At 48.7% G+C, this 27,675-nt stretch overlaps 1 protein-coding gene across 3 annotated transcripts in view; it reads left to right on the forward strand.

Moving 5' to 3' along the window:
* Positions 1 to 26,150, forward strand: part of PRR5L (proline rich 5 like) — an 80,753-nt gene extending 54,603 nt beyond the window's left edge. For 2 of the 3 annotated variants that reach the window (XM_061203248.1, XM_061203249.1), the window contains 3 exons: positions 1,739 to 1,879; positions 6,122 to 6,248; positions 14,587 to 16,391. In XM_061203248.1, coding sequence (XP_061059231.1) covers positions 1,739 to 1,879; positions 6,122 to 6,248; positions 14,587 to 14,981 — 663 coding nt within the window. In that variant the 3' untranslated portion in view covers positions 14,982 to 16,391. Of the gene's footprint in view, positions 1 to 1,738; positions 1,880 to 6,121; positions 6,249 to 14,586; positions 16,392 to 25,866 lie in introns of those variants that run through there. The other variant, XM_061203250.1, reaches the window with a different exon arrangement.
* Positions 26,151 to 27,675: the final 1,525 nt, after the last annotated feature.

Genomic DNA, 27,675 nt, shown 5'->3' on the forward strand with positions numbered 1-27,675 from the left:
AGACACTGTAGGACCTTGGGAAAAGTGGGGGGACCACTGTCATTGGAGCTGGTTGGGGAAGGCAATCAAGGAGTGGTTAAACTGAGCCTGTGAAGCATGGGTGGTGTGTATCTCTTAGGACTGGAGGGTAGGGGGATGCGGGGATGGCAAAACCACTCTTGCCCATGTTTCTGTAAAACCCTAAGGAGTTGCAGGAATTGCAAAACTTCCTTAAACCTTGGTTAACTTGAGGGATGGGAAGCTATGTCGTCTTTGGGAGGAGACCCTAGTGATACCTCACCTCTACCAAGGTGATTTTTGTTGTGTGCTGTATGTATATGTGCAAAGGAGAGTCCAGGAAATGGGCCCTCCTTTCCCTTTCTGTTTTGGGAAACTTTAGGAGCTCTAAAATCAAATAGTTTAGGTTTGAGATCCAGCTCTATCTTGGGTAAATTCCTGTCACTCTGGGTGTAGGGTTTTTCATCTGTGGAGCGGGTTTTAGAATAGTATCTATCTCAGAGGTGGTCGTGAGGATTAAATGTGCCATTTACATCTAGGATATTGAGAATCAAGCCTAGCACATGGTCAGAGCTTAGTAAGGGTCAGCTCTTACGATGATTAGTTACTGTTTTCATCCTCTGCCCCCAGCCTACATGGTTGAACAAGTCCCTTTCTTCTACTTTCCCAGTGATTTTTCTTCCTGTATTTCTTGCATTTACAGAAGAGTCTAACAGGTCCTATATTTCCATCTTTGCCTGGCATATGATAGTTGAGCAAATATTGAATGGGTGAAGCTGAGGAAGCAGCCTTGACTGTAGGGAGGTGCTGTTGATCTCCCCTCTCGTTTCTCCTCATCTTCCTCCTTCCTGACCACTAGCACACCACGGCCCCCACTGTACGTGTCTCGTATCATCTTTGGGTCATCTAGGCAGGTTGAGTCACACCTTATCTGAAGCATAATTGATTTACAATATTAGTTTACAGTGTTGTACAGCACAGTGATTCAATGTTTTTATAGATTATACTCCATGTAAAGTTATCGTAAAATATTGGCTATATTCCCTATGCTGTACAATATATCCTTGTATCTTATTTATTTTATACCTAGTAGTTTGTACCTCTTCATCCCCTACCCCTGTGTTACCCCTGCCCTCTTCCCTCTCCGCACTGGTAACCACTACTTTGTTCTCTGTATCTATGAGTCCGTTTCTGTTTTGTTATATTCATTAGTTTGTTTTATTTTTTAGATTCCACATATAAGTGATAAGGTACAACATTTGTCTTTATCTGTCTGACTTATTTCACTAAGCGTAATACCCTCCAGTTTCATCCATGTTGTTACAAATGGCAAAATTTCATTCCTTTTTATGGCTGAGTAGTATTCCTTTGTGTGTGTGTGTGTGTGTGTGTGTGTGTGTGTGTGTGTGTGTGTGTGTATTTATATACACATACCACACCTTCTTTATCCAGCGATCTGTCTATGACATTTAGGTTGTGTTCACATCTTGGCTATTGTAAATAATGCTGCTATGAACATTGGGGTGCATGGATCTTTTCGAATCAGCGAGTCACACCTTATCGTAAATGAAGCTTTTGTTCTGAAGGACAGGGGCCAAGGCTTTGACTGTTTGACAGCCCCCCTGGGCCTTGCAGACACCTCGTTCCCTCCAACCATCCATTTGTTTTGCTGGCCCCCATGTGGTTGGTGGCAGATCCCGCCAGCTCTCACCTCCCGACGCTGCTGCCTCTCTCCTGCCAGGGCCAGGAGCTGACCATCCGCCAGATCTCCCTGCTGGGCTTCCGCGACCTGGTCCTGCTGAAGGTGAAGCTGGATGACTTGCTGCTGCTGGCCCAGCCCCAGCTGCCCTCGTCCATCGTCCAGATGTTGCTCATCCTGCAGGTGAGAACGGGCGGAGACATCACCTCAGGTTGAGGGGGAAAGGGCCCTGTGGCCAGAGCACCCTGGCTCAGTTTAGTGTCCTTTAGTGTCATCGGTCACGTTCCAGTTCAGTTGTCCATTTGCTGTGTGTCCACGGTGCACCGTCAGGGTCCCTGGCGCTGTGCTGGGTGCTGGGATCCCGGGGGGAGTAAGGGGAGCGCTGTCTCGTCCTTCAGGGAGTGGATACCCCTCTCCCCCATCCGGTCACGTCAGGGAGCCTCGAGTTGTAAGTTATGACCAGAACCCACTGCATCCCAGCTCAAGCCAGACCAGGAACCCACAGGAAAGGTCCTCAGGGGCTACAGCCACAAGTGAGACCACGTCAGGCCACAAAGCTGCCAGCCTCTCTCCACTTACTGGTCTCTACTCGTATCTGGTGGTCCACCTGGTTTCTCTCTGACGCTGCCTCTCCTGGCCCTCTTGGACTTGGTCTCTCTCTCTCTCTCCCTCTTTGCAGAGTTGCGTTCAGTGCTTTGGTTTGCACCGATAAACGTGGCATCCCACGGCTTGCATGTTTCCACCAGGAGATGACCCAGATGATTCCTAGCATCTCTTAATCTCAATTCTAAATCAACGACAGGAAGATGAGCTAACCCTGGCTGGCTCCCGGCTACCTGCCAGGCATGGGCCAAGGACTTAAAGTGTGTTGCTTTCTGAATCAAATAATCCAAACCTTACGAGCTGGACACTGTTGTCAGTGCCATCTTACAGATGAGGAGACTGAAACCCAGGAAGTTTATGTGTTTGCCTGAGGTCCCGCAGCACAAGGTAGTAAGATTTAGAACTGTGTACATTCAGGGGAAAGACTGATTGGCCCAGCTTGGGCCACATGACTCCCCTTTGCGCAATCGGCTATGACCTTGAGTAGGATCACATAGAATAAACATGGCCTCCGTAAGCCCAGTTCTATGGATAGGGGTGCACAATTCCAAGAAACAAAGCCTGTGGCCTAAGGACATCCCCAAAAAGGTGGCTACTGTGCCTCTCCGACCTCTGTACCAAGTTCAGATGCTGCAGCCTCAGCTCTGAGCCCGTCCTCAGGGAAGACAGTTTCATTCTTGATCCGGCTGGTGAGGATCCCTGGCTGCCGTCTCGGCAGGGGTGGAACGTCAGGCGTGGAACCCCTGATCTCTCCCTCCCCACCAGCTGCTGTTTTCTTCTGGTTCTCTAGCTGGGCCGTCCTTCTGGGCCGTCTCCCCCTTTCCTGAGGTCAGAGAGGAGGAAGAGTTACCTAACAGAACGAGAGGGGGTGTCATTGGCTAGAATACCAGGTCAAGTATTTTTATGAAAAGGAAGGAGAAGGAATGGGGATAGAAGAGTATGTGTATGCAGCTCAGGTCTGTGAAGCATAAAATAGGGCTTGGGTCCTGAAGAAGGAGTCTAGAAAAGGAGCCCTTTGTGATTCGGAGAGGAAGATAGGAAAGGAAAGTTGGGCTTCCACACTTCCATTTCCATTTATATTCTGGGAAGTCGGGCAAGGAAACAGTCCTGTTTTCCCATTTCACAGATGAGATGGAGGTTCAGAGAGGTTGGCAAACTAACTCAAGGTCACGTACTGATTTGTGAGAGAGCTGGATTTGTCACCCATTCCTCAGCTCTTGCTGTTTCTACCTTCCCACCTAGCCTTTCCCGGCTGCCACTGCCTCCCCTCCCGCAGTCTCCCAGGGTACTTGGAGCCGCCCCATGAGCTTCTGAGATGGTCTCTTTAACACAGGACATTTGGCATCATTTCCCCGAGGGCCTCCTGGGACTGGTTCCCTGGTCCATGTTCTTCTACACTCTGGGAGCTAGGAAGCCAGAGGCGCAAGTGTGACAGTGACAAAGGCAGGTTTTTCCCCAGTCCAGATCCAGCTCCTCGGGTGGCAGGGGCGGCAGCTTCTGGATCTGAATGGAACGTGCAGGCTGTACTACCCTGGGACCATCCCCGCTGCAGGAAGTTTAGGCCCCAGTAGTTAGAATTGCTCTGCTCTCTCCCTGGGCCCCTACTTTCCACAGCGCCATGAGATCTGGGGCTGGTTTTTCCCTGCCTACTCATATGGAGAAAAGAGCCATTTCTCAGGCCATCTCTCCCTTTTCCAGTGCTTTTCCAAAATGTCCCTGAACAAACCCCCCCCTCCCCAAAATATATAAGGGGTTCAAACTTTCCTGCTGTGGGCCATGAGCTCCTGTCCTTAGGCTGTCCAGGAAGAGGCTGAGCCAGAGATTTTGACCACGGTGGAGATCTGGTTCCCCCTGGCAGGGGCAGACAGGTCTGAGACCATCCTAGAATGGTCCCTTCCTAGGGGACCTGCCAAGCCAAGCAGGTGTGCTCCCTGCCGGGCCATCCCCCAGTCTCAGCAGGGCCCCGTGCTTGGTTTAATTCTCTCCTGTCGCCGTCGGGAAACTCTTAACAATTTTTGAACAAGGAACCCCACATTTTCCTCTTGCACTGGGCCTTGCAGATACGTAGCCGGTCCAGCAGCCAGGCCAAGGGCTGAGGGCAGCTGCCTCCTAGAGGGCTGTGTGCAAGTCAAGTTCTCAGCCCAGGGAGAAAACCATCCAGCTCCGAATCAATGCATTTGTTAGTTAAACATTTTCTTCCCACCTCCTTCCTCTTTTCCTTATTCTGTCATCCCTCTCTGTTTAGTGCTTAGGAATTGTAGAGGGGGAGAGGCTTAGGGAGAGAAGGCAGATGAGAAATATCAAGGCATAAAAAAATGAGAACAAAAAGTTTCCTCAGCTCTGAAACCCAACCAAGGTGGTTTTGGGGCTGAAACTGGTCCACTTTTGAGGCCAGGGGTGGGTCTCTGGGTGCATGAATACGGCTCCCCTCTCCCTTCTACTGCCTGGAGGATCCCCTTCCATTTGGGCAGATTTGTGTGTGAAGCATCTTATTTCCACTGCTGGCCTTTCCCAATGCTTCAGCTCCTGCTAAGCAGTATTGGAACCTGGGGGCGTGAAAAACCACCAAGTCGTCTCCCCATCATCACCCCCTTCAAGCGCCAGGCAGCCCCATTCGCATTTTCTCTTCATTTCTTTTCCAAGCCCTTCCCAGCCCTAACTTCCAAGTCTTCTGCACCATAGCCCCCTCCTCAGCCTCCTCTGTGTTTCCTTAAGCTTCCCCCTCCCTCCCACTGCCCCCAGCCACCTCCTTCGCACAGTGATGGAGCTGACGAGGGACCACGTCAGCCAGTTTCCTTGGGGGCTTACCCTTCACCCAGCGATCTCCAGCCTGTAGGACTGGCCCTTCCCTATTCATGGCCCAGCCTCCAAAACTCCAGTGCAGTGGAGAGTTTTCGCTTTTCAAGTGAGGGTGGTATAAAATCTATTCCGTGTTGAGAATTTGATGGGACAACCCTTTGGGCTGAGCATAGGCCCCGCAGAGCCTTGTCTCTGCTCCCCTGCAGCCCCTCAACATGAGCACGTGGCTTCTAGGCCTTTCCAGCGAGAAATTGAATTCCCTTGGAGTCTGCTGGTTTTCTAGAAAACCTTGGTGACTTTCTGGCTCCTTTTAGCTCTGAGGACTCCTGTCGCGCTGGGCTTTTGAACTGATCCTTCATCTTGGTGCTAAATGGGTGTCTAGTTCCACAATGACACTCCCTTTCTTCTACTCTTCTGGACTTCTCCATATTCTGTCCCCCTTTCTTTTCTAGCTAATTAATAAGGGGCAGTAAGATGGGCTTGGAGCCAGGCAGCTTGTGTTCCAGTCCCAGGTTTTTGCCACTTTCCAGCTGTGTTTCCCTGGGCAAGTTACATGAGCTTTCTGGGTCTTACTTTCCTCATGTGTAAAAGGCAGATGATGAGGGTTGTCGGGAGGCCTCTGTGCTCTGATACACGTGAAGTGCTTATCTAAAGCACCTGTGTGCCAGGTGTGAAACAGTCATTGTGACAGGGAGGGTGAGAGTGCTGTGGTTGGAGCCATTCCGACCTCAGCCCCGGAGCTGGGGTGGGGACAGTTCCCACGGCCCGGCATCGGAGCTGGGGTGGGGACAGTTCCCACGGGCCCAGCATCGGGGTGGGATCCAACCGCAGAGGCCACGGTGCTCTCCGTGCGCAGTGCCGGTCACCGCCACCCATGACAAGGGCCTGAGGCTTCAGTCCTGGCTGTCCTTCATTTCAGCCACAAGGATGCGGCCTGCCTTGAATATAGTAGGAGGGCAGTCAGAATCAGCTGGGCATCGTGACTTTGACTGACCTTTGTCTCTCTTGGGTGTTTATTTCCAGAGTGTTCACGAGCCCACAGGCCCAAGCGAGGGTTATTTGCAGCTGGAGGAGCTGGTGAAGCAGGTGGTTTCTCCTTTCCTCGGCATCAGCGAGGACCGCAGCGTCTCAGGCCCCACGTACACACTGGGTAAGGGGCACGGCTCTCAAGCCGCCAGGAGCCTCCGTGGCAATGGTACCAGCTGTTTTACCGAGCCCCGATTATACCCCAAGCCCTTTGCTTCCCATGTGGGTCGTGCAAATCTCTGCATGTCCATCGCTCATGTTTCCCGCTGGCCTGTGTCTCGGTAACCTCCCCTCTTGGCAATTCCTCCCAAGGCGCTGTTACCACACCTCCGTGGTGGCGCTTGTTTGATCCGCATCTTTGATCGGTGGCTTTGATCTTTTTCGGTGTCTGCGATGTTAATTTTCCTATATCTCATACCAGAAACTGCCTTACTGCACCCCATCCCCCCATGAGTGGAAAAACCACCAGTGATGAATTTCCCTGTGAAAGCAGCTCAGAATGTGAAGCCAGCTCATTGTGTGTGTGGCTGGAGATACAGCTGCTGGCTGCCCACTACATTTCTATAGTTACCGCCAGGGCCTTCACACCAAGGACAGGGGCTCCTGGACTGGGGGACAGATCCCGTTGTGGCCTTTTTCAGTGGCTGTAAAGCTAGCATTCAGGCTCTGTACTAGTCACGCTAGCGAATCTAGAGATGAATTGGGTCTGTTCCTTCTCTCAGTGAGACCACAGCCTAGATGGGAAAATAGCTACAGAATATCATAAACGATATGGCTCAGTTACCCTCTGAAATGAAAATCCCCCAAATGCATGAACTTTTGGTTTGTGGTTCTATCTCCAGCATCCAGAATGGTGCCTGGCATACAGTAGGCACTGAAAAAAAAATATTTGTTAGATGGATGGGCGGCATCTGTACCTGGGGCTGGGGTGACCAGCACCCACAGACAGGTGCAGAGGTGGAAAGGGATTCCCCAAATCTGGAACCTTTTGCCCCCTCTTCTTGCTTGAATGGAGACCTAGCTGAGCTTCAAAGAAAAGGGGGGAGGAGCAGCCTCCAGCAGGCTTCCTGCCCCTTCCTGGGCCTCAGGACTGCAGAAAAAAGGCAGGGCCGGCCACAGTTTTCAGGGCCCCTTTATGCTTCTCTGGAGACACCAGTATAACCACAGCCACCACAGATCGGAGGGTGCTGGCCCGAGCCTGGACCTTCACACTCCCTCCTTCTCTCCCTCCCTCCCTCATTCCACCCGGCTGAAGGAAAACAGTCCCCTGCCCTCCCTGTGAGGAGGCCTGGGCGCCACCTTCCTGCTTTGGCCCGGCAACTGGCCCCTGAGTTTTTCGGGCAGATGTCAAGATGCCAGCGGGTTAGCCAGGCCATGGCACGGAGCCCACCATCCACTGGGCCTAGAGCCGGGAACAAGAATAGATTTGGAAGTTTGTTCAGTGAGGACTTGCTCTAAGAAGGGATACCTTCAACTTTTCGGCTACAATAAGACTAAAACATACTTTCATCAAATTATAAACCAAAGGCCTGAGGTTTTATTCTTATACCAAGGACAATCCTTTGCTCTGGGGCGTTGTCACAGTAGGGGCAGAGAGGGAAGGAAATGACCTTCTTTTGATTATTTTTTTATTATATTATTATTTCAGGAAATGTATACTGAGACCCTGTCCCTGGCGCCTTGTGAGGTGCTGCAGGTATATCTGTGACAAAACTGACCCACCCCTGCCCTCTGGGATGCAGGGTCTGGTGAGGAAGTCACAAACAATAGATGATGACTCATCAGTGTACGAGTGCTCTGAGTGGGGAAGTCCAGGGCCCACGGCAGGGGGACTTCACCTGGACTGGGAAATCAGGGAGGACTCCCTGGAGGAAGTGGTATCTGCAATGGGACCTGGAGGATGAATATAAGTTAGCTGAGTAAACGGGAAAGGAAGACTGTCCCAGGCAAAGGGAAGGATCTTTGGGAGGGTTTTGGAGTTGGGGGGAAGAGGGCGGGGAGCAGGAGGGTGAAGCATTGGAGGAACTGAGATGGCCTTAGAGTTTCAGAGTGGGTGATGGCAGGGGAAGCCCCGGGACACAGACCACATCCTGGGCACTGTGCGGGTGGGCTGGATACCACCTTCCCACGCACAAATGAAGGTCAAGGTCGCTTGGCTAGTGGAGACAGGCTTCCAAGGCCCCGAGCTGTTTGCACTTTACCAGCTTTTCCCCACACTCCGCCCGCACCCCACCCACCCCGTCAACTCCTAGGAGGTGACTGATTTCACTGAGGGACAGCAGAGGAGCTGGTCCTTCCCTCTCTGTTGTCGACTGAAAAATATATACAACCTAAAAGTTGAGAATTATGTTTTATTCGACGGACAAACTGAGGACTCACGTGCAGAAGACAGCCTCTCGAGAGCTCTGAGGGACTGTTCCAATGAGGTCAGGGAGGAGCCAGGATATGTAGAAGTTTTAGCAACAAAGACCAGGTAGTCGGAACATTGAAAGAATACTGTTAAAGGAAAACAAACATCTCAAGTCAGTGAATTTTGCGCTTTTCTGCATATGGGAAGATGCAAGAGTCTGGGCTCATTGAAATCATTCCTTTGATACCCACCTTAACTCTCTAGGGCCAGTATCCTGCTCTTCTCCATCCTGAATCCCCTCAGGGGGCAGCTTCTGTGGCTGATGGCTTGATGGCCACAACCCCTTTGTTTACTGACACGCAGGCAACATTCTTTGTCCACACACTCCTTAGCCCAAGAGGTATCCAAGGCCGACATGTCATCCCAAACCCCTGGATACCAGAAAGCTCACACGGCCACGAAGGTGCCCTTCCTTATCGAGGACACCCCTTTCTAGATAAAGAGGGGAGTCTCTGGGCCTCAGTCAGTTGGAGGCAATGACATATCTCCTGCCTGTGGAAGAGGCAGCTGCCTGTTATGACGACCGGCTGAGGTAGAGACTGAGGAGATGGAGTGGACGTGAGAGATCCCTGGACCCTCGGGAGGGCTTTGCCATGTCCGCTCTGGGCCTGACTCGGTGGGAGGGGTCAAGGGCAGCTGGGACCGTCATCTCCAAAGCCACCCCTTATCAAGTGCTCGTCACCTTCCAGGCCCTGAGCAAGGGCTTGGCATGTAATCATCCTCACGGACTGCTGCGAGGGTGCCTGCTCTCGTGACCTCAGACTCAGCGTTGGTAAGAAACGTCCCCTGGGTCACATGGGGTAGGTGACCAGAGCCAGAGAAGTGGTTTTCCAGGGGGCTCCCCACTGCACCCACGTGCCCACACAGGTTGATCTGGGGACTCAAGGGCAGGCCCTCTTCCTACTGGCCAGGCCGATGGGTCTGAGAGTTAAGCCTCTCCCTGCAGATGTGCAAGGCTTGCTTCAGAGAGAAAAGATGAGCCCAAGGCCTTGATGGAGTGAGTGTGTGTGTGTGTGTGTGTCCTCCCTGCCAAAGCTGTCACTTTTCTCGGGCAGACGGAGTGTGGGGATGAGGAGGAAGATAATGAAATCTTAAAAAAAACCAAGAAAACAAAAAAAACCAGGCTGATTTGTCAGAGGCCAGGCCCATGTTTCTACCTTTCTGGTTTCCCAAGTTTCCAGGCTGCTGCCCTGGCCTGGGTAGTGCGCGGTTTCTCCCACATGGAAGCCTGGCCTCCCACCCATGTCTCTCCATTGTGTCCTCCCTCAGGGGGAGGGCCCTTTTCCTCAACATACTGTAACTTGTCCCCGTGACCAGTAGGCATTCATGGGCTTTCAGGTGCCGGGGCCTGAAGAGGGATGCCCACTGTGGACGTGGTGGGCAGGGATCACGTCCAGTGGGGGCCACTCCGGTGAGGCCCGGCCGGCGAGCCTGGGAGATCAAAGGCCTGGGAACTGAGTCCCCAAGAAAGGACCGCCTCCTCCAGGCTTTGCTTCTCTCTGGGGGGTTGAAAGGAGCTGCCATGGCTGGCTCCGGAGCAGGCGGATGAATGCCAGGGCTCAGCGGGACGCCTGGGGAGTGAGGAGGGAACAAAGGCTCCCCTCGCCATACCCCATGTGACAGGCAGGAGGAGGCCTGGAAGTGGGTACAGGAGGTGGCAGGGCCCAGCCCCTCTCCCTGCTCCAAGGGCCCCCTTGCAGGGGAGGGACCAGTTTTTAGGCCCCAGCAGGAGATCCACAGCTTAGTCAGTCCCTTAATGGAAATTTCCTTCTCTGAGTGGCAGGGCCCAGCTTTCCCTGATGCAAATAAGAAAAAGAGGGAAAAGAGAGCAAGCAGCCACAGTGTGGGGAGGCCACTATCAGCTCCAGGCCTACGCTTCAGTTTTAAGGCCTCCCAAGGGGCCCTAGCGGGGTCTGACCTCGCCGGGGACACAGCTTGGCGTATACTTGTCCTGGGGTTGGCTCTGGAATCTGGTGGGAGCTTTGTAAGGACACACTGTCTGCCCAGGGGACTCACACAGCCCAGCGGCCACTGTGGTCTCGGCTGTGCCCACACCCAGTCTTAGGAGCCAAAACATTCCACCCAGAAAGCAGGAGGAAGAGCTGGAGGCCTCTCAGTCAGCGTCAGGGAACAGCCCTACGGAGAGAGGTGAGGCCAGCCGCAGAAGGAGCAGGGCCCTGGAAACCACAAGGGCTGGGCTTCAGCTGTGTGCCCTGGAGTAAGTTACTTAAGGTCTCTGAGCTGCAGAGGGCCGAGCACAGAGGAGGAAGAAGACGCCCTGTCTCAGGGCAGGGCCCAGGCAGAGCTGCCACCTGCTGTATTATGGGCCCCAGATAGGATGGCCTGGGGCCTGTGGAATCACCCCAGGTGAGGAGTTGTGTGTGCCTCCCCTTCCCTTCTCTGGACCCCAGACCACATTCTGGCCCTTGCCATGGTGTGTAGTCATGGCCTGATTATTTGTTGGTCTCCCCCTTAGACCGGGAGCTCGTTGCATGTGGCTTACCTGTATCCCAGGCCTGGCATAGACCTCTCCTCCGAGGGAGGGAATAAATGAACCGCCAGCTGGGGTGCAGTCTGTCCATCCCTCTCAAAGGAGCAGGCCCATCTAGAAGGACCCCTCTTCATGACTCCTCCTCCTCTGAATCCCCAGAGTGCTCTGTCTGTAGCCCTTCCCTGCCACTTGACACTGATTTGCGTGCAGGCCTCCCAGAGGTCAGGAGCAAGGGCTGTGCTGTCAGCCTTGGGTTTGAATCCCAGCTTCATCACCAATCGTAACTGTAAAATGATTTAGCATCTCAACCTCAGGTTTCTTTTCTGCAGAATAGTTAGCAGGAGATCATGTCAGTGAAGCTTCTCCTTTTTTGATACAGTGAAGAGTAGATGCTCAGTTAATGATTGCGCCTGAGACCCTACACCTCTCCAACGCACACACCCGCTGCGCTCCAGCCCCTGTGCAGGCCCCATATCAGATTTACATTTCTCTTGCTCTCAGCAGTGCGCACAGCATCTTGCACAAAGTTCAAGATGTGTTTGCTGAAAGAGGGGGCAGATGTCATGGGGACCCCCTCCTCCAGGCTGGCCGCCCTCCCTCTGGCTCTGTCTCTCCGCAGCAGCCCAAGTGGCCTCTCCTGTCAGTTTGCTGCCTGTTGAACCCTCCAGGGCCTTTGGGGTGCTGAACTAACGGTGTGAGAGAGATGGACAATGCCCAAGCCCCCATCTGAGACACCTTGCTAGCTCGTTCTACTATGGAAATCATCAAACGAATTCTTTCCCCCAGAGCTTCTGTGTGTGTCCACCATGCACATCTGTCCCCCAGGCCCTCACCTCATCCCATGTCCTGGGCCTGGGCTTTGTCCTAGCTTTTTCCTCTTCCTGGATCTGCACGTAGTAAATGCTCACCGAACAGTCCAGCCCAGTCTCCTGCCAGGCTGGTTGTAGGGCCACAACCTGGGTTTTGCCACTGCCAACCTAGAGTGTGCTTGCTTTTAACAGCAGCAGGAGAGAAATGAATTGTTTTCAAGGGCATTTTTTAAAGGATGGTTCTTTAATGAGGTCCTTGCTTCTTTGAACTCTTCCGGTGCTTCTGCTTTATAGTTATCGATTTTTGTGATCATAAAAGTAATACATGGTTATTGTAAAAATGTGGGAACATTATAGAAATGTGTGGCTTGGCACGTACGGGCACCCATGCTTCAGAGAAGACCTCTGCCGACGTCTGGCATCGATTCTTCTGTCCTGGTGGCTCCTTGGCATTCTGTCTCCTATTCATTCTTCCCCAGAGAAGGGGCTGATGACGCAGCCTCTGTCTGGCTCTACTGGAGGCCGTGTTTGCTGTTACCTGACTTCAGAGAGTGGGCCGGCTCAAGGGCAGCGGCGGAGCCCTGAGAGGCAGTAGTGTGTAGTGGGGAACGTCTGGGCACTGCCATTTAGAGCCTCAGAGGGTTGGGCCAAGTCTCAGTCTTCCTCATCCGAGCAATGGGGATGATGAGAGCCGTCCTAGTGTTTCAGAGGGAGATTGGGACTCAACAGTGAGACGGCAGATGGGAACACACTCAGTAAGCTCTAAACTCTATGTATTATTATTTGGTTTTGAGAAATATCAGTAATTGCTGTTAGCACCAAACAGCTCCCTTGGGGCTCTGAGCCAGTAGTCTTGGTGAACTTAGTCCTAAGGGTTAGGATTTCATTCTCTTGTCATTGTTTATACCTATGTGTGTGTGTGTGTGTGTGTATATATATATATATGTATACATATAGACACACGTATGTATATACATATGCACATATACGTAAATACATATGTGCATATATGGACATGGAAAATCGTCCAGTGATGGGAACTGCTGAGAGCTTTGCAGCTGGACATGGCAGCCTCACTGCGATGCCCATCTAGGCGCACGTGCTGAGAGCATGTATCAGGGCCTCCAGATCCATGGGGAGAACTAAGAGTAAACTAGAGCAGCATGGGCCGAGTGTCCCCAAGGCCAGTGTGTGACCAGCGAGCACTGTCTGGTCTCCCTTTAGAGACTTGTTTCCCCCTCCCCCTCTGTGATCCTGTCAGGGATGGTGGGAGCACCAGCGCGGTCAGCCCTTCTTCATTTCTCCCCACGGCATCCCCTGCTGAGAGAGGGATGTGTTAGGGGTCTTTGGGGTCCCAGGGATGAGGGAGCTGGGGAAAGCAGTGACACACGCAATGGGGTGGGTGGTTGGAAGGCTGGGAGACGTGTGTACTGGCAGGAAGAGGGCCAAAGAAAAGGAGAAAAGGCTTTGACCAGAACCCACTGTACCTCAGCCCTCCATCCTCACCTCCTCTGCCTCGCTGGGGTCTTTCATCCAGTTCGTGATGCAGACGCAGTGCCTGGGCGGGAGAAGAGGACAGTGCCTGCAGAGGAGGCTTCCCTGGGACCTTGGGGATGCAGGCTTACCCTGGTCCCTACTCCGGCCACACTGTTGGTCTCTGGACTGGCCTGGTCCTTGTGAAGGCGAGAGATGAGAGGCCCTCAGAACTGGGTGTTGCTGGTACACGTGCTTCCTCCTTTGGACTCTTCTCCCTGGATTTGAACCCCACGTACTTGGCTTGTCCTTCCCACGAGATGCTCAGTCTACTATCACTGTGTGTACTTTGCGTGGGCAGCTTGCAAGAGTGAGGTCTGGAGTGAGACAGACCTTGTTTGCATCCCAGCTTTACTACATTCTTTCCGTGTGAGCGTAGGCTAGTTACTACCTCTCTGATATTCATATTGTCTCCCACTTTACAGATGAGAAAACGATCATAACTTAGGTTCAGTTTAAGGAGGATTCAAAAGACAAAAGCATGTCGAGGTTGAGCATATTTTCTAGAATGTGGTGAGAATTCAAGAAGCAGCAGTTTTATAATAATTTAATAATAAATAATAATTTATAATAATTCCTGTCCAGCCCTCTCTCTGTCTTCCTCAGTGGGGCCATCCACGGAGCGTCACCCATTCTTTGGTGCTGTGAAAGGCTGGTTGAATCCAGAACACTGACCTGCTGGGAGCGTTGATAGTCCTGCTTCAGGACGATCTGGAGGACGTCCCACTGCCCTCACTTTGATAGCCGAGCCGAGCCCCCCCCCCCCCAATTACCTGTTCCTCTGGACTTAAGCTTATGAGGCCTTTTCCACTTCCTCTGCTGACACTGCAGAGGGCACGTCATGCTGAATAGAGCCGAGGGCTTCTTTTGGCAGCTGGTCCCGGGTCTTCAGAGGAGACCGGTTGAAAGGGAATTGAGGGCAAATCCAGTGAAGCTCAGGCAGCAGCGGGGAAAGCGGGGGAGACTCCCTTGGACCTAATCAATCATGGAAAGTCCTTTGGTGACCCCTACTGTGGGGGGCAGTATCAGGCATAAACAAGCAAAGTTACAACAGAAGGCTTTAGACGTAGCCCAGTTCTTCCCTTACGTTTCAGGGCTTCATCTAAAGCTCTCTCTGAAGGTGGAGCCACCACCTCCCTCTTCCCCCAAATTCATTAGGAGCTTTTGACTCCCACTATCCCCTCTGCAATCACAACCTTCGCTGGTCTTTCTCTTGCAGCCAGGCGCCACTCCAGGGCCCGGCCCAAGGTCACGCTCTTGAACTACGCCTCCCCGATGACCACCGTCAGCCGGCCCCTGAACGAGATGGCCCTGACCCCTCTGACGGAGCAAGAGGGGGAGGCCTACCTAGAGAAGTGTGGCAGTGTCCGGCGACACACGGTGGCCAATGCCCACTCGGACATCCAGCTGCTGGCCATGGCCACCAGGATGCACTCGGGCTTAGGGGAGGAGCCTGGCGGCGAGGACAAGTGCCTGCTTCTGCCACCCAGCTTCCCGCCGCCCCACCGGCAGTGCTCCAGTGAGCCCAACATCACTGACGGCCCCGATGAGCCGGAGCAGGTGACAGCGGGCAGCCAGGAGGACTCAGAGCTGAACTGTGCATCCCTCAGCTGAATGCCCGCCTCTGGGACCTCCCAGCTCCTGCCTGGCCACCAGGATGAGGGCGGCTTCATCCCCGAGGACCGCCGAGCGGAGCTCTTCCTTTGGGCAATGCCGCCTTATGCCTTTCCAGGTACAGGCTAGTCTGAGCGCCCTAGGGCAAATCCCCGTCGTGAGCCTCTCCATTTTCGGGACTGTGACCACCTACTTCTTGGCGGCCACACAGATCCAACTGCCTAATGTTCACCTTCTGACTTTCAGCCTTGCCTGCCTGACTCAACTCAAATCCTCCTCTCTGGGCTTTTCCCCTCAGATATTGGACTATCTGATCCTCCCAGCCCTATATCGCAGTGCCCCTGGCATTCCTATAGCAGGAAGTCGTCCGACCCACACACACAGCCAGCAAGGATGTGTTAGCATGTGGCATTCCCCCTGAGGGTCCTTGTGATACAGAGGCCGATGGGTGAAAAGAGGCAATAGAGAGGTACCTCTTCTCTCCGTCTTGTCTGGAGTAAAAGTAGACTGCAGCCCTTCCCAAGCCTGACTCTGGGACTGCAGCTTTCATTTCAGTTTCAGAATTACTGGGAAAGAGTGGCCCCACTGGTGGGTGAGGGTCCATCCTCATCTATATCCAGACCCTATGTGCTGCCTTTGGCTTTTGGCCCAGGAGGGCCACAGTGCTGGTGGAACCCCGTCTTTGATTAAGCCTCAGCATTCCCCTCTCAGGCTTCCTCCCCGACTCAAGGAACTAACCTTCCCGGTGGAGTAGCTGGTGCCTTCCTCCCTTTCTCATTTCAGAAACCTCCCCTTTTCCTATTGTGGGGAAGGGGCCAGCTGATACCAACCAACCAGTCTGTTCCTGGATTTGACTTGAATTTTTTAAATGTGCATCGTTTCAAAAATAAATTGCTTGCAAGTATTTGCACGTAGGATCTTGCACCGCTCATTTCCAATGGGGTGTGTCTTCAAACTGAAAAATAGCAAACCCCCTAGGAAAGGAGACTGGAAGTGGTCCAGGGTGAAAGTGATCCGTGGTGGGCAGGGCTCAGAGGCCACAGAGCTCTGGAAGCAGCTGGACTTGAATCCAGTGTGGCCTGTGTTTGTGAGTGTTGTGGCTTATAGGAAAAGCTGCATTGAGATAGAGAGACTCAGCTTGCCACATGAGCAGAGAGTTCTAGCAAATGGGATGTCTCAGCACTCTACAGTGCAGGAAGCTGGGAAAGATGTGGGCAGGACCTTTTGGAGAGATGTCCATTCCCTGTGATTAAAGAAGTGCCTGGAATGTATAACCTGTGGGGCCTTGAAATGTTTTTTGGGGCAGCAGGCTTTGGTACTGTGCTATATATATCCTCAGCACTCCTCCCTCCATCCAGGTCTGGGCTTTTTATCTCCTTTGACCTCCCTGTTCTTTTTGTATTTGCCTGTTGGCCCCACTGATAACAGCTCCAGAAAAAAGAGAAGGCCTCTGGGCCCTTCTGGCACCTTCTAGGTATCCTGTTAATCTTTGGAAACTTTGTTTATGAAATGTCAGAGACATGAGCCAGTTTGGCTTCCAATATGGCAGGAGGTGGCCGGGAGAGAATGAGGACAGTTTAAGCTGCCAGCAGAGGAGGAAACCTTCTAAGCTCATCTAAACCTTGACAGCATTTCCCTTCTGGGTGAAGATTTGAAATATGACTAGAGTCATGCTTTTGATGGCTTTTGATTTGGAAATTTTGTTTAAAAAGTTGTTTCGTTTTCATCCTTTTAAGAGATTGATGGAAGAGAAATGTCCAAAGGAGATCTTCTGAGAATTTCAAACAAAAAATAATCTGTGTATGCGTTGGATAAAGTCCACAAATTCACTAACAGGTATCAGTAGGTAACAACATGATGATTTATTTAACTGATGGCTTCTGTCCTTATTGGTACACTTAGCACTTGGGACTAGTATTTATTGATCCAGGCAAAGTAGTTAGTCATGCTTGGGTTTGCTTTTTTAGTTTACAACCTGAATGATATATATGTCTTTAAATGCTTTTTCCACACACTAAATGCCCCTGATGGGGACAGCAGTCATCAGTTAAATATGTAAGCTCTTAGGTTGAGAATGGGAGTGTCAGTACAGACCCAGTGTACTTAATTGCTAATGAATGTTAGCCAGTTTACAACTTTACCTTTGATGTACACACCTGATATTTGTACAGTATTTCACACTGTACATACAAAAATTGTGCTGATGTCTATGAGCATTCTAGCCATCAGAGCTATTGCAAGAGCGACAACCGTAGTGTTGTTTTTTGTTTTTTTGTTTTTTAAAAAATTTTATTATTATTTTTGGCTGCGTTGGGTCTTTGTTGCTGCGCACGGGCTTTCTCTAGTTGTGGCGAGCGGGGGCTACTCTTCGTTGCGGTGTGCGGGCTTCTCATTGCGGTGGCTTCTCTTGTTGTGGAGCACGGGCTCTAGGTGCGCCGGTTTCAATAGTTGTGGCACGCAGGCTCAGTAGCTGTGGCGCACGGGCTTAGTTGCTGCACGGCATGTGGGATCTTCCCAGACCAGGGCTTGAACCTGTGTCCCCTGCATTGGCAGGCGGATTCTTAACCACTGCGCCACCAGGGAAGTCCAACCGTAGTGTTTTTAACCACTTTTTCTCCCCTTCACAAGATGAAGATTAGTTTTCGTTATTTAAGCTAGCATCTTCCGGTGGCTGAGGTTTAATGACAGGAAATGATCACGACTCTTAAACTCCGAGTGGGCTCAGAAACCAAAAGCCTTTCATGCTGTCTGTTTCCAAAATGGAGTCAATAAACATCATTTTGTACATGCTGCCCTGTTCCCAGGCTGCGTGTCTTGATTGAATTTGCAAGCGCAGAGCGTCCGTTAGATCTTTTCTGCCTCCTGTGAGGAGCCTGCCTTCCCTGGCGCCATGTTCCGTTTCCTGTTGCCCCCACCCCAGGGTTAGGCAGCAGCCTGACCTCAGCCAGTCTCCCCTGGGCTTGGCTTGCCATCCTTGTCTGGATTGGCAAGTCATTTCCTGGAGGAACAGCCTGTCTGCAAAGGAGCTTGGAAAACACCGAACAAAGTCTGAGAAGGCAAGGCCTCTTCTGAAGCCAGCTTGGTCTCTTTCCTGAGTGTTTGACCTGGAGGGAGCACTTACCGTATTTACTCGTGAACCATCTCCTCGTATGTGCCCCTTCGGTTCTGTTGGGCAGAGGCAATTTATTTATTTATTTTTTAAATTTTTATTGGAGTATAGTTGATTTACAATGTTGTGTTAGTTTCAGGTGTACAGCAAAGTGAATCAATTATACATATACATATATCCCGCAGAGGCAATTTATAATATTTTGCTCTCCACGTATATTGGTTTGGCCAAAAAGTTCATTCGGGTTTTTCCATACGAGCCTATGGAAAAACCTGAACGAACTTTTTGGCCAACCCAGTATTTTCCTGGGAGGGCTGCAGCAGTGTTAGCTTGAGACCTCTGAAGGCTTTGTAAGAGGCTTCAGAGAGGTGTGACCTGAACTGATTGAAGATCCTGGAGGAGGTCAAGGAGAGCGTTCACATTTTTTATTGTGCCTTCAGAGGCTGGAAGTATTAACTATGAACACTGAGCGTTCTGCCTTGGTAGATTTCATGCCATTGGCGCACCACCTGTATTCACTCAGCCAGCCACTCATCTTCCGGCCAAACATTTGTGGAACTGCCACTGCTTTGTAGGCACTTGTGTGTGCTGGGGATGCAGTGATGGGTGGATAACCTGCGTGCCTGCTCTCTTGGAGCTTACCACTGAATGCGGGAAGGCTGGCAATCGGGTCAACACAGGCATTTCAAAAAATGAACAACACTGGATGACATAAAATGGCAAAATGCAGTGACTAGAGGGTGATGCGAAGGTGACCCTAGGTCAGGTGGCTAGAGAAGGTCTCTCTAAAATTGGAGCCGGCTTTACAACCTGCTTTTGTTCCCGCTCACTGCCATAATAAATTACCACGAATAAGTGGCTTAAAACAGCAAACACTTATAATCTCACAGTTGTGTAGGCTGGAAGTCTGACCTGGGTCTCACTGGGCTAAAAGTCAAGGTGTTGGCAGGGCTGCATTCCTTTCTGGAGGCTCTGAGGGAGAATCCATTTCCTCGCCTTCACCTGCTTCTAGAGGCCACCCATATTCCTTGGCTCGTGGCCTCTACATCTTCAACACCAGCAACAATGGGTTGAATCCCTCATGCCAGCGTCCATTCTGCTTCCCTCTTCCACTTTTTTTTTTTTTTTTTTAATTTTTGGCTGTGTTGAGTCTTTATTTCTGTGCGAGGGCTTTCTCTAGTTGCGGCAAGCGGGGGTCACTCTTCATCGCGGTGCGCGGGCCTTTCACTGTCGCGGCCTCTCTTGTTGTGGGGCACAGGATCCAGACGCGCAGGCTCAGTAGTTGTGGCTCACAGACCTAGCTGCTCCACGGCATGTGGGATCTTCCCAGACCAGGGCTCGAACCCATGTCCCCTGCATTGGCAGGCAGATTCTCAACCACTGCTCCACCAGGGAAGCCCCTCCCTCTTCCACTTTTAAAGACACTTGTGATTCCATTGGGCCCACCTGGATAATCTTTATCTCAAGATTTCTGTGGGCAAGGCCTCTCCTGCCCCCTCTGCTGATGTCTCAGTGGGAGAAAGGCCAGCCACCTGGTATGCTGGAGACCCCGAGAAGATGAGGCTGCGTCGGGCGGGTGGGTGCTGGTCTCCAGGGAGACTGGCCCGCCTAGCCCAGGGGCCTTTAAGCCTGATTTCTACCCACTGGCCCAGACTCCCATGGTGACCATGATTCTGGAGTCCCTCACTCAAATCTTATTTCCCATCTCATATGCCTGTCAGGCCCACATCATCCCTTGAATGCACTTCTATGACTTGGTACTCCCTGTATTGGTCTCCAGATTCCATTTCACCCTATGGACACCCCCCAACTGATCTTTCTAAAATGCAGTCCCTGCTTAAAACTTCTCCCAATAAAATCCACACACCTGAACTTGACTTCCCAAGCTGATCCCCACCTGCCTTTCCCGCCTCCTTCATTGCTCCCTGTCTGTTATCCCAGGAAGCTGCCTCCCACCTCCACACCCTCCGCCGTGCCCCTGCTGCTCCTTCTCCCTCATCCAGGTAGAAGCCTCTGCACACTCTCAGGTACTGTCCTAGGAAGGTGAGGATGTGTAGGATTTCTGTTTGCATGCCTGGAGCCTAGCAATACAGAGAGAGATCCAAGTCTTGCGCATTGAATGAATTAATGGGGTGGTGATAATTCTGATCTCTACCCCCTCCCTCCCAGGCATTTATAGAAAGCACCTTCATCCCCTTTCCTTTCTTCCTCCGTGGGGACCTTCCCCATGATGCTCTCTAGGGATGTTCCAACTGAGGCTGCGCGGCCAGGTGACCCTGTGAGCAAGGCAGGGGCTGGAGGCAGGTCTGAGTTCGTCCCTGTATCCCTGCCCCCTCCTGCTCCAGCCAGTGGCTGCCGTGGCCCTGCTGACAGCTACCTCTGTCCACAGGGCTGCTACCTTGCTCCTGAGCCAGCCACCTCTTTCTTGGCCTTTCCCCTTTCTGTCTGTGGTGAGAAATTCCTTTGGAGCCTGGACCTTGTGCCTGAGGGAGAGAGAAAGCCCTTGTTTGTCGCAGGGCCATCTCCTTGAAGAAACCCTCCTGCCACAAAGTAAGAAGGAGCGGCCTAGGCCCCTGTGCTCAGGCAAGAACCTCCTTGTCCTAAGCCCCCTGCCCTCAGGATCCAGCACAGGGGAGGTTCCAGTGCTGCCACCCTGGTGTGCCCCACACCGTGCTGATCCTCGTGGCAACCTTGCAAGGCAGGTGTCCCCTCATTTTGCAGATGGGGAAACTGAGGCTTGGGTTCTTTAAGCAGTGGAGCTGGGACTCAACCCCAGGTTCTTTCACCTCAAATCCACTGGTCATCCCTATCTATTCCATGGGGGTATCCCAGCTTTAGACAATGAGAAAGCAAAACAGATAAGCCAGGGGCATAATCTCCTTTGCCTGCTGCAAGGTGAGTTGGTTTCAGGGTTTCCAGAAAAGCAGAGAAACAAAGCTGCCTCTCTTGGTCTTCTGTAGCTATTTCTAGAAAACCTGAGAGCAGAGAGTGGGGAGGGGGGCCCAGGAAAGTGGATTTCTTATGTAGGAAAGATTTCAATGGATATTTTTATTAATGAGTTTAATTTTGGCTTTAAAATACTATTTTAATAAGTTTAATAATTAGTAATCATTTAATAAGTAATACAATTAATAATTTTGTCTTTAGAATCAATATTCAATTTAAGATACAAGTTAAACTTTTTCAGGCTTTTAATTTTATTATCCTACAAATTTTATTATTCTATTTATAAGTCTAGCAGATTGTAGCAATAACTTTGGAGGAGCCTTCTGCATAATGCTTGGTCCTATTTACAAGCTTAGCTCAGCACTTGAAACGCTTTTAAATGCATTTATAAATTTAATATATTAATTTCTTTTTAAAGTACTTCAGTTTTTCTGACTGCATGCAAAATGTTCCCCAATCCTAAATTCTTATAGAAACTAATAAATTAAACTTATAAATAAGGGAAACTTTAAATGTTTTCATACTCTACTTAAACTTTTAGATGTCACCATAAAAAAATCGCAAGTCTAAATTAATTACTCAATTATACATTTTAAAGTGGAATTATAAAACTGTCATTCTAACGGACCTTATTCTCTTAAATATCACGTGTCTAAAATACCAAATATGCAGTTTGCTTTCTAACATAAAAATATTAGAGCTATAGTTTTTTCTTTTAAATCTTTCTCCACTTAAGCCTCAATCTTCCTGGTGTGGTGGTTGTTAAGCTATTGTCTCAGCTTCGAGACTTTTCTATATTTGGGGATTCTGGGGCTGGGATCCTGCACATCACACATCTGATTGTTAGCTGGGTCCCTGTTAGCTCTGACAGTGGGGGACGCTAGAGGGAGCCTGGGAGGCTGGTGGAGTCTCCGCTTCCTGTCCTGTCAGCATTGCACTGACAGTTGGGTCCAGTGGCAGTAGCTACCTCCAGTTTGCAGGTTTTCCTCCCCACCAGAACCCGCCTCAACATTCCTGCTCAGAGACAGCAGCACCACTGGCCTGGGCCCCCCTCAGACGTCTGCAGCCCAGCTCTCAGCGGCCATCCTCCAACCCTTTACATCTCAGTCATCCCCAGCTCTTCCTTCTAAGGGTGGTCGTTGCCTCCTGCAGTTACTTCTGTGATTCCTCGGTGTCCACTCTTCGCCGTTTTACTTGTTCAATACCTGATTAATAATTCTTTCTATTAAATGCTCTCTGTTAAAATGATGGATGTGGCTTTTGCCCCTGACTAGACCCAGACTGATGAACCAGGTTTGAAAACTACACGCCTGCTAAAGAAGACAGTAACCATCCCAGTTAACCAAGGTTATGCATTACCAGAAATTTCCTTTGGACGTGAGACTCAGACCTGCAGACATTCAGAGTGATTCTTCTCACCTCCACCTAAGGAAACCGTAGTATTTCAAGTAATTTTGGTGATTGTTCCTCAGCATTCTTGAAATTATGAGCTAAGTGTACTAGATTCTTGTCAGCATCCCCAAGAGACACTGGGTGCTATTTATGATTGTTTAGTCAATGACTTCAAAACCTAAAAGAAGTATAAGACAATTGCCTACTTCTTCAGTCTACCTTCAGAAGTATGCCCTTCTCACCAAGTCACTCATTAAATTGGTTCTTAATTTCCCTCGTTTTTCTGGCCTAAGTCTAATCACCTTTGAGAAGAATACTAAGCAATGTAAGTATCTTGAACCTAACAGTCTCCTGAATTCTTTCATCTTCTCAGGAACACATAACTTTTAACAAATACCTAACTTCAGTCTGATATCAGTTATATATCTCAGATAGCTTTGTCTGGGGTCCAAGTTATGAGGTCATTCCATTCTCTGTAAACTGAACTAGGATCAAGTCAATTGCCTGCCAACAGAAACTTTTGCTGCCCACTCCAAGGCAGTTTTGAGAAGAAGGGCTCAATAGGTGGAAATAAGATACGGCTTCTGGTTCTGGCCATAGGGGAATGGCTTGTATCAGATGAATCTTTTTGCCAAAATAATTATAAAACCTGGATAAAATATATAAAGCAACTGTTCAAAGGAATTGGACAGCACCCAGTGCAGGCAGGATCTGAACTGCTACGATCCCTAAGAGAAGGGAAACAAATGAGGCAAAACTTCACATTCATCCTGGTTTTTCCAAGGGTTTTTCCCAAAATCTCTGATAGAGGTGGGAGTGAGAGGGAGTGGGTGACAGCAGCAAGCAGCAGTCTTACTGTGCTGAGATCAGAGGTTCACGTTGCCAGAGTAGCTGGAACTTGAAGGGAGAATGATGGAGAGGACTAAATGGGAAATCTGCATACTAGGTCCCCTCAAGTTGTTGGCTCACTCCTAAGTTGAGCATGCAGTGAGATCTCCAAGAAACCCAGCAGAAAACAGCAACTGGGACCCTAAAGAGCTGAACAGATTTCAGCTGTTGCAGAATGCTGAGGAGACAGAGGTTCAAGTCCCACCAAAGTGGAGGGGCTTTGGCAAACATCCTAGGCTTTTGGTTGAGGCCCAAGAAAGGCCACATTCTGGGAGTAAGGGTCATGCCCAGTAGCAAGATGGTAGACTAAACTACAATGATATCAGAAATTACATCAAATGTAAATGAACTAAACACGCCAGTGAAAAGGCAGAGAAGGTCAGACCAGATTAAAAAGTAACAATATGCTGTTTATAAGAGACACACTTTAAATCTTAGAACAGAGAATGATTGAAAATAAAAGGTTGGAAGCATATACCACATAAATGTTAGCAAAAGAAATCTGGCCTTGCTAATTTAGAATTGTGCAAATTTCATAATGATAAAAGGTCAATTCAAAAGAAAGATATATATTATAATACATAAGTTATCATTTATTGGTCACCAACTATATGCCATGCACCAGCCTAAGTATTTTACATTCGTTGTTTTGTGTAATCCTCTGAGAAATTTTATGAAATAAAATTTATCATCCTCATTAGATGAGGAAATTGAAGCTCAGAGGATTGAGCAATTTTCCTAAGATCACATAACCAGAAAATCAGAGAGACAAGATTTAAATCTAGTTTGGTCTGACCTCTTGCCAAAGAGATTTTAATCACTGCTCTGCTTTCTAAGCACCATATTGCTTGTGGTATGCTCACTTGAACCAGTTGGAGAGGCCCCTGAAAGCACAGGAGTACATTGTAACCTAAGGGGAAGATAATTCTGTGGGGATCCCTGGAATTCTGGACTGGGAACCCTTCAAGAACTAAGATCCTAAGATAGTCTGTTCGACTCTTACACACACACACACACACACACACACTTCTGTATAAATGTTCTACTCTTCTATACACATGATCCCTGAAAGGTACAGAGACCTTCCAGTTCATGGACTACTGTGGCCTGACTTCTTTGAATTTCTCAGTCCAAATTCTCAAGAATCTGGTCTAGTTCAAGAATCATGTATCCATCCTTGATTCAGTCAATAGGCTGCTGCTAAGGAGTGCCATCTCCCAGGGTTTCAGATTTAACTCTGTTAAATCCTTCCCTTGGAATTTAAGGGGAGGTTCAGCAGTTCTCAGGGAAAAGGAGAGACTCGTCTCTGAATCCATGCATATGTGGGTAGTGGGAACCAGAGCAGGAAAACCCCAGATAATCCTTCCCAACTCAATTCTAGCACTGGTCTTCCCCCAGATGCTAAGATGCCTGGAAGGGAGGATGGGTGGCAGAGCTAATAAGGGGCCACACCAGAATGTGGATCTAGGGTAGTCCAGCTCCAGAGGCCTTGCTTTTAACCACTATGATAAACTCTTCTTCCACTCTTTGGAAAATGTAATCTAAATTACTAAACCAAATTACAGTCATTGAGAAAAGTGAGAGCTTGCTGGGTGGCCCCTCAAAGCCCCTGATTTTCCACAGGGAAGTTGTTCCACTGGAGGGAAATTCCCTCTTGAGGCTCCCCACCAGTGTGTGAGAGCTGCCCTGAGGCTCGGCCCCCCAAATTGCCCCCAGAGAGCCGGTGAGCACAGGAAGAGAATTAACGCCACAGGGAAACCAGGGCCACTATCTGTAGTTTCATTCTCTTTCTCCTCTGTCCTGCTCCACTGCAGACAGACCTTTTTCTATGCCCAGCAAAACTAGCTGGTGACCTTTGACAAATTACTTAACCTCTCTTTTCTTCCACAAAATGCAACTAATTATGCCTATCTTGCAAGATTAGAGAAAAAAAATATATATGTGCATGCACACACATATACACACATATATACATACTTAACATACACACACATGCATGCATACAGATGGCATAGAAAAGGTCCAGGCTGTCTCCGGGTTAGGTAAAATCATGAGTGTTCATAGCAGCCTTCTGTGTAATGGCCAAAAACTGGAAACCAAAACATCTGTCGATTGATGAATGGCAAGACAAAACGAGATATATCCACACAGTGAAGTTCTACTTGGCAACAAAAAAGGAATAAACTACTGACACATGCTACATCATGGACAGACTTCAAAAATGTCATGCTAAGTGAAAGAGACAGACATAGGAGACCATACACTGTATGATTTCATTTATATGAAATGTCCAGAAAAGGCACATTTATATAGACAGAAGGCAGATTAATGGTTGCCTGGGGTGGGGAATCGGAGTGGGGATTAACGATAAACGGGCATCAGGGGTCTTACTGCAGGGAGGAAAATGTCCTAAAACTGATTTATGATGATGGTTGCACCACTTGGTAAAGTTACTAAAAGTTGTTTGAACTGCACACCTGAAACTGCATTTTTCTTTTTTTTTTATTGTGGTAAAATATACATAAAGTTTGTTATTTTAATCTTTTTTAGGTGTATAGATCAGTGGCATTAAGTACCTTCACACTGTTGTACAACCATCACCAGCATCCATCTCCGGACCATTTTCATCTTCCCCAGCTGAAACTCTGTCCCCATTAAACAATTATTCCCCATTTCCCTCCCCCAGCCCCTGGCAGCCACCACTCTACTTTCTATCTCTATGAATTTGACTGTTCTAGGCTCCTGATGTAAGTGGAATCATACAATCTTTGTCCTTTTGTGACTGGCTTATTTTGCTCAGGATAATGTTTTCAAAGTTCATCTATGTTGTAGCATGTGTCAAAATGTCCTTCCTTTTTAAGGCTGAGAAATATTCCAGTGTATGTATGTACCACATTTTGTTTATTCATTAATCCCTTAATGGACATTTGTGTTATTTCCATCTTTTGACTATTGTGAATAATACTGCTATGAATATTGCTGTGTAAATATCTAGAAACTGGTAGGGTTTGTGATAAGTAAAACATATCTCAATTAAGTTATTTTAAAATAAAACTTCTTTTTCCAAAATTTAAAGAGCCAATAAATGGTAGATGCTGTTATATCAATAACTTAGAGTGGCAAATTTGATCAATGAAGTGAGTTTTTAAAAATAAAATTAATTTAATAAAAAAGATATAGTTTAGAAAAAGGAAAAATACAGAAAAGTACAAAAAAGAAAAAAAATCTGTAATCTCACTTGGAGATAAACCGTTGAAAGACTACTTTACAAGAACTACCAAATTTTAGTTTTACTTGAAATTAGTAGAAGGAACTGAACTGAACTGAAATGAAGAAGTTGCTGAACTTCAGATGTTTATCTAGAACAGAGAGATTCATTCCTAAACTCTCTCTCTAAAGGCAAAAAAAAAAGTTATGAGAAAATATTGAGGTTGGGTTGGGACCCACGGTTTTTCTATTTCAGTTCATGTTTCTTAATGGTCAAAGTTTAATCTCCCAGATGGACAACTGTTTCATAAAAATCAGAGGATATTTCTGATGTTTAAAAAAATTAAGTACCTGAAATTTTAGATGAAGAACAAAAGAACAATGTTGAAAACCTCAGTCAACTTATAAGATAAACTTCTAAGAGAAATTATTAGGGAATGACTAGTTTGTAAGCCAAGTAACTACAAAAATGACAAATCACTTTCAAAGCAGGAGGAAGTGATTGTAGCTAATGTCTAAAATAAATAAATAAATAAATAAAATAAATCCAAGGAGGTTACACATGAATTCTGAGTATCTGTCAGTTTTCTCCTCCCTTGAATTAACTGGTTCTTGTTTTTGAATATATCTGCTCCAGCCTGAATTTTTTCACCCAGAGGTGTGGAGTCCACACGTTCTATGTTCAGCTGTCTTTATTCACTGCAAGAAAGAATTAACCGAAACTTGAAAATAAGGCAAAAAGTTGGGCTGTATGTCCTTTCAGAGTCACACTGGGGAATTATTTAACAAGTTGCCTGAGGATTATTTAATTTTCTGGGAGAATATTTCTCTGTTTGACTTTGCTATTTATTATTTGATCATAGCCCAGATACTGCAAAGTTACATGTTAATTTGTATTTTTCTATTTGGTAGGAAAGATAACCCCAAAGGTTATGGCTTTATTAGCTTGCAAGACATTAACCAGTTTCTTCTGTAACCTAGCCATTTTATTCTAACATTCTTTTTCTGTTGTTTTGAAAATGCTTTTCCTGGTAGATTACATAAACTCTTTTTACCCAGATGCTCTTGGAATCAGCTTTACCATCTAATGGTTCTGTCATAAATTAATGAGCTGAACAAAACCTTTGACATATTCTATATTTGAATGAGAGC

Source organism: Eubalaena glacialis, chromosome 10 (genome assembly GCF_028564815.1).
Source record: "Eubalaena glacialis isolate mEubGla1 chromosome 10, mEubGla1.1.hap2.+ XY, whole genome shotgun sequence".
In the NCBI taxonomy this organism is placed as follows: Eukaryota; Metazoa; Chordata; class Mammalia; order Artiodactyla; family Balaenidae; genus Eubalaena; species Eubalaena glacialis.